We start from the raw sequence: 12,121 nt of genomic DNA on the forward strand, positions 1-12,121 counted from the left end.
ATACAGATTTAATGCAATTCCCATTTAAATTCTGACGTTCTTCATAGAAATAGAAAAAGCAGTCATAAAATTCATTTGGAAAAATAAAATAGCCAAAGTAATCCTTAGCGAGAAAAGTGCAGCAGGAGGCATCACAATACCAGACTTTAAATCATACTACAGAGCTATAGTAACAAAATGGCAGGGTATTGGCACCAAAACAGATGACCAATGGAACAGAATAGAAGACAGAGACATACCCACATAAATACAGTTATCTCATACTCGACAAAGGCACCATAAACATACATTGGACAAAAGATAGTCTCTTCAGCAAATGGTGCTGGGAAAACTGGAAATCCATAAGTAGTAGACTGAAATTGAACTCACCCTACACAAAAACTCAAAGTGAATCAAGGACTTTGGTATTAGACCAGAAACCCAGCACCTACTAGAAGAAAAAATAGGCCCAACCCTCCATCATGTTGGTTCAGGAACATACTTTCTCAATAAGACTCCTAAAGCGCAAGAAGTAAAATCAAGAATCAATAAATGGGATGTTTTTCTTCATAGCAAAGGAAATAATCAAGATCATGAACATAGAGCCTACATAATGGAAGGAAAATCTTTGCCACTTTCACCTCAGATACAGCATTAATCTCCAGGATATATAAAGAACTCAAAAAACACACCACAAAAAAATAAATAAATAAATAACCCAATCAATAAATGGGCAAAGGAACTAAGTAGACACTTCACAGAAGAAGAAATACAAGGGTTAAAAATTTATTTAAAAATGTTCAACATCTCTAGCAATTAAAAATGCAAATTAAAACTACACTGAGATTCTCTCTGTCTATGAGATTGCCAATTATTAGAATACAAGTAGTAATGTTAGTGAGGATGTGGGGGAAAATGTTCACTCATACATTGCTGGTGGGACTATAAATTGGTGCAACCACTCTGATTCCTTAGAAAACTTGGAATAGAACCACCATTTGACCCAGTTATCCTGTTCCTTGGTTTATACTCAAAGAACTTAAAATCAGCATACTACTGTGACACAGTCACATCAATGTTATAGAAGTTCAATTCACAATAGCCAACCTATGAAATCAACCTAGGTACCCTCAACAGACGAATGCATAAAGAAAATGTGGTATATATACACAATGGAATATTACTCAGCCATAAAGAAGAATAAAATTGTGGCATTTGCGGGTAAATGGATGGAACTGGAAAATATCATGTTAAGTAAAATAACTGTGTTCCAAAACATCCAAAGGCCTGGGGCTGGGGTTGTAGATCAGTGGTAGAGTGCCTGCCTTGCACGCGTGAGGTCTTGGGTTCTATCCTCAGCACCACATAAAATAAATAAATAATTAAAGATATTGTGTCCATCTACAACTAAAAAACAAAAACAAAGGTCAAATGTTCTCTCTGATACGTGGATGCTAACCCTTAACAAGGAAGGGTAGGAAGGGGAAGTATAAAAAGGGGAAAGAAGGGAAGGAAGGGGGTGAGAATAGGAAGACAGTGGAATGAACTGGACCTAACTTTCCCACGCTCATATATGATACACACCCAGTGTAAAACCACATCATGTACAACCCCAAGAATGGATCAGAATGGGAACACGTTGATTCCACGTAGGTATAATATGTCAAAATATACCCCACCTTCATGTATATCTAAATTCAACAAATAAAAAGATAAAAAAAAATTTTAATTCTAAGATGCACACAAAAAAAGAATATATGTGATAACATAAAAGATCTCCAAGATACATAACATGGCCCATTTTGGGTACACACATAAGAAAAACCACAATTTTTCAAAATCACCTTGTTTACCTGGAGTGAAACCACACGGAGAGGACAAAGTGCCTTCAAGGAAGAAGGCCTAAAGTGGGGACGTTCAGGCAATAAAGTAGCCAGCCTCCCCTGTCCCCCCCCCCAGCTCACATTCTCCAATTTAAAAGGGGGGGGGCAAACAGGCCCCAAAAGAGGAACTCCCCCAGCCCACCTCTGCAGCTGGAGGAGGACACTACTTCCACCCATCTCCCTCCCAGCCACACCCAGCCAACACCCATTTTTATTGTTCCCCCAGCCTCCCTCAGCAGCCTCCCAGTCCCGCCTCACCTGAGCCCAGACACACAGACAGAGGCCAGCACCAGCCTTTATTGGGGAAGAGGCGCACCGACACCCACCCCAGCCAGGACTGCTCCTCCTGTGCTCCAGGCCAGGGAGGAAGAAAAGCAGGACACAGAGGGCTGTGAGGGCCCCCGGGAGCGTCACAAGCCGCAGGATGTCAGCCTCTCCTGGCTGCCAAGACGAACCTCCTGGAGTCACTAATGAAGCTCCAGACAAATCAGGACAAGTAGGGCACCGAGGCCTCTGCAAGGGGAAGAGAGATCAAGTCACCACGGTGCCTCCGGCCCCAGCCACCCACCGTGTCCTCCCTCCACCCTCAAGAACCGTGGCAGACACTGCTCTCAAAAGTGGACATGGCTACCTGCTTCCTAAATAACCCAACTGCAGACTCTGGTCACACAGAAGTCCACCTTGTATCTCCTGTCATCAAAAAGAGGAGCTATGCCTATTCCCTTATCCACTGTCCCTCAGCCCCCACTGCCCAATCACGTACACCGTGCCCACCCTTTCACTTCCCTAACAATCACACCGCCTGTCTGGCATACCGTCTGCGCTAGCCCCACCTTGACACACCCAGATCACACCCCATCTCTACCGTATCCACCTTAACACCTACAAGCCCGTACTGACCAGAGCAGTTTCGCTCGGTGACACAGGATCTTTCTCCCTGACCAGAGCCATCTGAGCCTTCAGCAGTCCCCTTCCCAGGACCTAAGCTGCTCTTTGCACACAGCGGTTAAGTCTATTACCTTGATATTGGTTGTTGAGGGGACTGTTCTCACCTAATTCAGATCAGACCTGAGGGTCCTGTTGAAGTTCAAGGACTTTTGGGGCGGGACACAGAAACGGCCGCATCCTGACTTGCAGCACTTCTCCCCAGCTTGACAGTTCTCATCCATCATGCATTCGACGATACACAGGCCTACCAGAAAGGTGGGACAATTCCCAGCCCGCCCTGGGGGGAAAAGGACAGGTAAAGAGACAGGGCATTGGCTCCACTGTCCCCAGGTTCCATCTAGAACTTAAGACACGGGGACTCCCAGTGAGTTGGCTCTTGACCCCTAACTAGGTTTTAACCAGTCTGGCTGGAAGCCATGAAGCTAGAGTATCTGAGAACCTTAGGCACCCAAAGACTCTGAGCCAAGAGTTTTCAAATAGTGTCCCAAAGAAACTCCCTGGAGTCACTCAGGGGTTGGTGGCTAGGCAGGTTTGGGGTAGGGACAAGTGGACTGCAGGAGGACAGGCTCCCCTCTCTCTCATGCTTGGGCTTGGGGGCGTCACTTTCTTGTCTGCCACCCCTGATGAGGGGCGGTGCGCTGCGGCGCACTTCTGAAGCACCCTGTCCTGCCTCTTCTCGTCAGAGTTTATTGTTCAGATGGTCCCCAGCTCAAGACGGTTTGAATGAAGGATTCTCAACTTTAGGATGGTGAAAAGATGTACCTACTCAGTAGAAACCACACTTCAGATGTTGAATATTTACCTTTCCCAGACTACTTATAAGCAGTACACTATTCTTGCAAGGCTGGGCAACTCAGCCACAGAAGGAGGTGGACACAGAACCGAACCTCTACAGTGGGCCATGACAGTGCCGAGCTAGAAGGTTTTGTAGGGTTGGGGTACTAAATGCACTTTCTACTTATGATGTGTTTTTTGGGTGTGAGCCCATCATTAAATCAAGGAATATCTGTAATTCCTTGTTTAATTATCTGTATTCCCTGACAAGTTACATGCCACAGAAGGACAAAAGGCCAACACTTGGAGCAATTCCTGGGAATCCCAAGGGACTAAACAAATCTGGGCCAATGGTTCTGAAGTGGAGTTCCATAGTACACAAAAGGAGCGCTTGAAAATACACACTAGCTTTTTTGTAATATTGAAAAACCAAAGGAATTGGAACAGGAATACCCACCCGGGGCCCTGTGGCCCCGGAAGGAAGGGTTGCCTTAGGCTGCCGCCTGGGGCATAGGAAAGTGACAGCTCTGGCTCCTCCCAGGAGGGAGAGCAAAGGCGGCCAGGGAGGGCTGCGTCTCAGATTGATTCTGCAACCCAGGGAGCACTTCAGAACTTCTTCCCACAAGAGCCAACATCCCTCCCTAGATTCCTTATAGTGGAACCACCATTTGACCCAGCTATCCCACTCCTCGGCTCAAACCCAAAGGACTTAAAAACAGCTACAGTAACACAGCCACATCAATGTTTACAGCAGCTCAATTCGCAATAGCCAAGAACCAACCCAGGTGCCCTTCAACAAATGAATGGATAAAGAAAATGTAGTATATACACACAATGGAATATTACTCAGCCTTAAAGAAAACTGATATTATGGCATTTGTGAGTAAATGGATGAAAATGGATAACATCATGTTAAGTGAAATGAGCCAGTCCCAAAAAACCAAAGGCCAAATGTTCTCTCAGATATGTGGGAGCTAACACATAACAAGGGAGAGTGGGAGGGGGAGTATTTAAGTTCTTTGGATTAGACAAAGGGAGAAGAAGGGAAGGGAGGGGAATGGGAATAGGAAAGACAGTAGAATGAACTGGACATAACTTTCCTATGCTCATATATGAGTACACAACCAGTGTAACTCCACATAATGTACAACCACAAGAATGGAATCAAAATCATAATGGGCTGGACACAGTGTGCAAGCCTATAATCCCAGCAGCTCAGGAGGCTGAGGCAGGAGGATCATGAGTTCAAAGCCAGCCTCAGCAAAAGTGAGGTGCTAAGCAACTCAGTGAGACTCTGTCTCTAAATAAAATACAAAATAGGACTGGGGATGTGGCTCAGTGGTCAAGTGCTCCTGAGTTCAATCTCCATACTCCCATCCCAAAATTGTAACAGGCTGCATTCCATGTATGTATAATATGTCAAAATACATCCTAGTGTCATACATGTCTAAAAACAACAGATAAAAAATAAAGAAAACAGACCTCCCTTGATGTCTCCACGGCAGGTGTGGCCACAGCCGGTGCTGCAGCATTTATGCCCCAGAGGACACGCCGCATCCCCGTCACACTGCTCTTCACAGGGAAGGGGGTCGTCGGGACATTCACCGTCAAACCCTGCTAGAGAATCAAGCATTGAAATCCAGAGGCTCTCAAGTCCCAAGTGTGAAACACACATTTCATTGTGTCATATGTTGACACATACATATATGTATATATGTACATACTTACACATGTCCTGTATGCCATGTGCCCTGATGTTTCATATTATTTCTATTCTTTTTTTTCATGCTGGCCATAAACTGATTTTAGCACTCACAGTCTGAAAACCCCTGTTCAGCTCTAAACCACTAGAGTCATTCTGCCTTCCTTCATACTGCGGAAGACATTCACACTACATCTCCTGGCACTCACGCCCGGGTAAAGCCAGTCCACAGTCACTCTGAACCAAGGCTTACTTCCACCAATGGGACATTCACAAGAGTGATACAAGCAGAGACTTAATAAACACTACATTGGGACTTGTCCTCTTGGAACCCTTCTTGGAAATCAGCTGCCATTCTGGAAAGCAGCTTGAGCTAGACTGTGAAATGAGGAGACCCCCATGGACAGAGAAGCTGGAGTGGAGAAGCCATCCTGGACATGCCAGCTGCACTCAAGTGCCCTGCATGGGTGACCTCAGCCTCCCATGTGTGTAGGTGAACCCCCCAGCTAAGCCCCAGTCAATCCCATGAGACAGAATAAGCTGTTACTACTTTGGGCCACTACATTTAGAGATGGTTTGTTACACTGCAATATATAAGTGAAACACTCCTTAATAGAACCCCATGTTTGTCCTGAGAGGCAATAAATCCACTAAAATGATTCACTTCTCCGTATTCTCTGGAAGTAGGGGTGACCAAATTAAAACGTAAATTAGAGAAACTTGTGCATTTCTGATACAAATTATCCCCTCATTCTTCCTTTTTCCAGTCCAAAGACAGACCATGTGGAAAGGGAGAACAGCCTTCTTCAAGACCAGGAGGCAACTAGCAAGAGGACACAATCAGGAATTGCCAGGGAGAATGAGAGAAATAGCTCTATCTTGTTTGTACCACAGAGCCACCAGACCAGCCCTGGTAACTACTTCAGGATTTCTCGTTGTGTGAGGACAAGGAACCCTGCTCTATTGAATCTTCTGTGGTGGGTAGCTAAACATATTCCAGATGTTCCCCCTCAACATCCCTGTGAAGATAATGATATCCGGAGGAGAGAATGAGGCTTTCCCAGAATGACAGCTAAGAGTAACAAAATTCAGCCTCTTAATTTGCAGTGAAGTACTTTCTGTGACACCATCCTTAAAACACGCAGTCAACTAAGCCAGTCCTCAGGAGCTGGCACACCCAAAGAAGGCCTCATCCAAGCCAAACCAACTCACCATGACGCATTTGTCCTAGGGTTTATTCCAGGGTTTTGTTGTCTTTTTTTAAATGGAGAGAGAGAGGTGACAGGCAATTAATGGCTTCCTAGAAAACCAAACCAGGAGCAGCCCAGTGCCTCTGCATAGCAACAGGTAAGTGTGCCTGCATTGGGTGACCCCAGGAAGTCTGCCGCGGGGAGAAGAGCAAGGGCTGGACTCCAGGGAGCACAACTGCAGCTAAACAGCCAGGCTGTCTGATCTCCCCCTGGGATTTTCCAAATGTTTCATGCCATTGTGAAGTCAGTCAAGACTGTGTCCTGAGTTTTTATTCAGAAAATGTGGTCACTGGAACCACCTGACACACCTCCCACACCTCCTCATCTGCTTGACCAACACTCAAGTTCCATTTAAACAAAGAACAAAAGACTTTTATCCCACAGTTGAGAGGGCTGAGTATAAAAATCTCCCTGGTGGAAAAATCCAGTGACACAGACTTCTCGGAGTTATACCATGAACCCTAGGGAGAGGGGCCGAGAGCACCTATTTCCCAGATTTCACCATTGTGCTGAGCAAGGTTCTGATGTGGCCAATGCCAAGAGCATCTCTGCTCTCTATCCTCATTCCCAGGACAATGCAGAGAGGCCCTATCTCTACTCCCTTCCTTGCTGGATATCCTTGAGGTCCCTGGGATTTTGCCAGATTTTAGAAGCCATACAGGTCCTGAGGGTCACAGCATACCCCTTTGACTTGGTGCCCGGCAATAATGTCACCCTGACTTTCGCTCAAATACCTGCCAAATAATTCCTTTCTTTCAGCTCAAACATCTGGAATTAATGGGGCCTTCCTTCCTCTTTTTGTCTTTTTTTTCTGTTATTGTTTGTTTGTTTGGTTGGTTGCTTGGATGCTCAACCACTGAGTCACAACCCCAGCCCTTTTTATTTTGTATTTTGTATTTTGAGATAGCATCTTGCTAAGTTGTTTAGGGCCTCACTAAATGGCTGAGGATGACTTTGAATTTTCAATCCTCCTGCCTCAGCTTCCCAAGTCACTGGAATGACAGCATGTGTCACCGCCACTAGCAGACTATGTCATTCTTATACTCCAGCAAGGCAGTCTTTATCGTCCTTTATACTCACCTGGAATCCAGTTCTTTCGAAATTCTATCCACTGGTTCTTTTTCTATTACCAGGACCTTTCAAAAACATGCCTCCTTCATCTCTTGGATAAGATCCTCTGCCTTTCACTTGGTCGGGCTAGGTAAGCTCAGTTCCTCAAAAAGCATTGGTTCCCCATCACCTCTTAATGATCTTATGAGGAATCAGGATGAGAAATAAGAATGGCAGCCCAAAACTGGGATGGCCACCCAATCCCTGCATCTGTACCTCTCCCAAGACCCCAAGGGATCACACAAAAAAGTAGTAAGCTGAAGTCCAGAAAATGCAGGCTTACTGCCGCCTCACCCCAACTCCCACTCTGACTTCACCTCTACTTTCTTCCAGAAGGATGCCAATTTTTGTCATAAAAGTGAAATTTCAGAACATCTTAAGCCAAGAAAGGCCCTCTGAGCTATCAAACCTACTCCCCTTTTCTTGCAATCTGAGGTCAGTAGCAGCAGAACGAGGTCCCATTGATGGCAGGCACCAGGTCTTATGTCTTTTGAACCACATAATTTTCCCCTACCCTTCAGTAAGGATCACTCAAAAAATAATCAACCAACACTGAGACCCACTCTAATACTGCCAAAAGACAAGATCCAGAGGCTGACAGTTTTAGGGCTTTGGAAAAGTTATAAACCAGCATGTCAGGAGCCCTCAAGACCACTCACAGCCTCAGTGATTCCTCAGAGGACTTAGCATATAGTCATACTCATGGCTGTGATTTATTAGAGCAAAAGAATACAAAGCAAAATCACCAAAGAGAAAAGGTACATGGGACAAGTCACAAGGAAGCCAGACAGGTTTCTAAGAGTCCTCTTTCAGGGGAATCACACAGGATGCACTTGATTCCTCTAGTAGACAATTGTGACAATGTATGTGAAGTGTCGTCTCCCAGGAAAACTCATTCGAGATTCAGTGGGCACAGTTTTACTGCAGGCTGGTCATGTAGGCACCCTCTGCCCAGCACATACCAAAGTCACACTCCTGGAAAGAAAAGCAGGTATTCATCCTAAGCCACATTGCTTGCACAAACAGTCTGGGCACAATGAGCCACTGTTACCAATTAGGAAGGTAGCAACACTCCCAAAATCCAATTTCCCAGAAGCCAGCCAAGGGCCAGTCTTGCCAGCAGACTTTTCTAAGAACAGCAGTCTCCATCTTGCTGTACTAACTCTGCTTTGTACAACCTGAAGTGGGGATTTAGAAGAAGGTCGGCCAGCCAGGCATGGTGGCACAAGCCTGTAATCCCAGCAGCCCTGGAGGCTGAGGCAGGAGGATCGTGAGTTCAAAAGCCAGCCTCAGCAACTTAGGCCCTAAGCAACTCAGTGAGACCCTGTCTCTAAATAAAATACAAAAAAGGGCTAGGGATGTGGCTCTGTGGTTAAGTGTCCCTGCAATACCCAGTACCAAAAAGAAAGAGAGAGAGAAAGAGGTCAGCCAGACACAAGAGGAGCCCAAGCCATCAACCCATACAAAGGACATAACGCGTGTGTTATAATAAACAAAGCAGTCTCACAGGGGATCTGGAGTGATCCAGTTTCATTCACTGCGGAGGTGAGCCATGCAGAGCCCACAAAGACAACTCCTGGACCTTAATCTTAACCTTTTCTACGAAGTCTCTTCCTCCCCAGGTTCTCCCATCTCAGTCTAGAGCACAATTATCCCCTCATTGTTCAAGCCTGACTTAACATCGTTCTTGACACGCCCTTTCCAGAGCCCCTCACTGCTTTAGTAGTGCTGTCAACTCGATCTTCAAAAGGACTCCAAGTTTTCTGAGGAATCTCCATACTGCTTTCCATAATGGTTGTACCAGTTTGCAGTCCCATCCTCAGACCAGAACTGAGGCAAGTCCCAGAGTCTACCCATGCCCTCGGGCAACCTGACTGCCCCTCCACCTTGCCAAACATTCTGGCACTACCCATGCTAAACCTCTGGCAATGTCAGAGCTTAAGGAAAGCAGGAATTTTTCTTAGCCCAGGAAGAAGAGTTTCCTAGCAAACAGTCCCACTGGGTGAGTAGCCAGCCCTTCCCAGGAATGGAGCTGCAGAAAAATAGTTAACTAACAGACAATCTCACCTACCAGGCTGGGGACCCTGCTCAGTCAGCAGGCTCTGAGACAGTGTCAGATCACCATTCTGACCTGCCTGCCTAGCTCCAGGGGGGAAGGAAACCCTTTGGGCCAGCCAGGGCCAGAGCAGCTCACAAAGGTACTGTGCTGGAATGCCAGCCTCGCTCTCAGCCCCGCAATTCAGCTCTCAGCCTCAGACACTGGGAAGATTGAACCAGAACCTATGAGCTGCAGTGAGTGACCCGCCTGAGACAGATTCCCAGGCTTTGATTCCAGAGCTGAGCCTCAAGAGTCCAGGCAAGGAGTACAACCTTCTATTCTCTCATACAGGCAGGCTGCCCAAGACGGCTACCTGAGCCAGGCACAAACAGCCCTGTGGACATGGGGAAGGCATCTGCTACCTGTGGAGGCTTGGCTGAAAGGAAATGTCATGTGCTATGCAGCTTCAGAGTCTCTGAGAGGAGGTGATGGGGAAGGAGAAATTGATCCTGGTTCTGGGTAAAAAGGACAGGTTAGACACTGTACTCCTGACTGGGCCCCCTTTCAATGCCAGGAAGAAGAAATCCACTGTATATTAAGGGCCAAACATCTTAAATACTCTGAGTCATCAAAACAACCTTCCAGGGTTTATTCTTTCTATCTTACAAATAAAGGAACTGAGGCTCAGAGAAACAGAAGAGACTCGCCCAGGGACCTGCTGGCCAGTAGCTGGTGAACATCAGGCCTGATCCCAGGCCCCTGACATCCCAGACCTGTGCTTTCCACTCTAACATGCTGCCACATGCACTCAGTGAGAGGATGGCTCTAGCTCCTTCAGGAAATAGAAGACCCCGTATTTCAGACAGCAGAGATGCCTAGGTGTAAACTTATTGATAAATATTTTAAAATTACGAAACAACATGAAGTATACCAAGCACACTCGAACAATAGGAAGAGATAAAGATTCAATATTGTAATAGTTAAGTTAATTTATATAACTAGCATCACTTCAATAAAGTGTCCTTATACATAGGCAATAAATTAAAAGTGGCCTTATAAGTAGGTATGATAAATAAGCAGTATAATAATAAAATATACTGGGAATCACAAACAAGCAGAAGTAGAGGAGAATCCTAAAAGAACAGGAAAATAAAAAGGCGGACTAGACATGGAAGATGTGCCTAATTTCTAATATCTTTTAGGAGCCTCTCAAGGGCATGGTGAAAGAGTTGAAGAATACAGCAGAAAGCTGTCACTTCAACCTCCACAGTCCGACTGCCACCTCCATAATGTCAAAGGTCTCCATCCTCGGCTGGCTTCATTCCCCCCCTTTCTGTCTCTATGCCAACCACACCAGCTTGTTTTCACTTTCTTAAATGGGCGATTCCTTGTCATCTGAAGACCTCACCACCTGTGTCTCACTCTTCCTACCATATCTATCACCCCTTCACCTGGCTGACTTCAGCTCCTTCTCCAGGCTGCAGCCAGGGCATGGTGGTGAACGTCCGCAGTCCCACTGACTTTGAGGCTCAGCAAGAGGACTGCAAGTTCAAGACCAGCCTCAGCAACAAGATCCTGTCTCAAATTTTAAAATAAATAAATAAATAAATAGGGCTGGGAATGTAGTTCCTGGATTCGATTCCCAGTATCAAAAAAGCAAACAAACAAAAACAGTCACTACCTCAGACACACCTTCCTCGACTCCTCCTCCGAAGCCAGTCCCCTCATTATTCTTTCTCTCAGAGCCTTATCACAGTTGGACATTATGTATTTACTTACATGCTTGTTTGTTAATAATCTCTTTCTTTCTCCCCTACTAGGTGATAAACCCCATAAACGCATGGACAGAACTACTTTGTTCATTATCATATACCCAGAACCCATCACTGGATCTGATAAATAGAATGCATTTAATAAAATTTGTTGAAGGAATGAATGCATAAATGGAGAAATAGAACCCTGTAAGAGGGAAATTTTTCTTTCAAATATCTCTCTACCAGAACCAGAATAAACAAGAATCCATTTTCAACGGGAGATGGCCATCTCCTATGAGTGCACAGAAGGGGTAGAGTCTCAGAAGCAAATGATTGGGGTCTTTCAAATAAGCACTGGATTCTATTTTACTATCTCTTTACATATTCTTGAGCTAAGGTTTTAATAGGGAATATTGCAACTGGTAATTGGGAATTACCCAATAGCTTTCAAACCTGCCTACAAATAATAGGCCCCCATCGCCCTTCTGGCACCTTCCTCGCCTAGCTGGGCCACATCCTACCAATCATCATGGCTTCAGTACCATTTGCATATCTTTTTCTTAAAGTTCTCAGAATAGGCACTTAATCATTGTTTCTCAAAGTGATGTAAGAGTGCCAGAGGGTGTGTGCATTTTGAAAGAGAAACCAGCGGGTCAATCAGACCCCAGGGTGCGGGGGGGGGG

At 45.6% G+C, this 12,121-nt stretch overlaps 1 protein-coding gene across 2 annotated transcripts in view; it reads right to left on the reverse strand.

Moving 5' to 3' along the window:
* Nucleotides 1-1,415: 1,415 nt before the first annotated feature.
* Wfdc3 (WAP four-disulfide core domain 3) overlaps nt 1,416-12,121 on the reverse strand; it is a 15,905-nt gene continuing 5,199 nt past the window's right edge. The window contains exons 5-7 of one of the 2 annotated variants that reach the window (XM_015477833.2): nt 5,067-5,201; nt 2,915-3,087; nt 1,416-2,375 (exon numbers count right to left, since the gene is read on the reverse strand). In XM_015477833.2, the coding sequence (XP_015333319.1) occupies nt 2,915-3,087; nt 5,067-5,201 (308 nt within the window). In that variant the 3' untranslated portion in view covers nt 1,416-2,375. The remainder of the gene's footprint in view (nt 2,376-2,914; nt 3,088-5,066; nt 5,202-12,121) is intronic. The other variant, XM_048810741.1, reaches the window with a different exon arrangement.

This window comes from Marmota marmota, unplaced genomic scaffold (genome assembly GCF_001458135.2).
Source record: "Marmota marmota marmota unplaced genomic scaffold, marMar, whole genome shotgun sequence".
NCBI classification, from domain to species: Eukaryota; Metazoa; Chordata; class Mammalia; order Rodentia; family Sciuridae; genus Marmota; species Marmota marmota.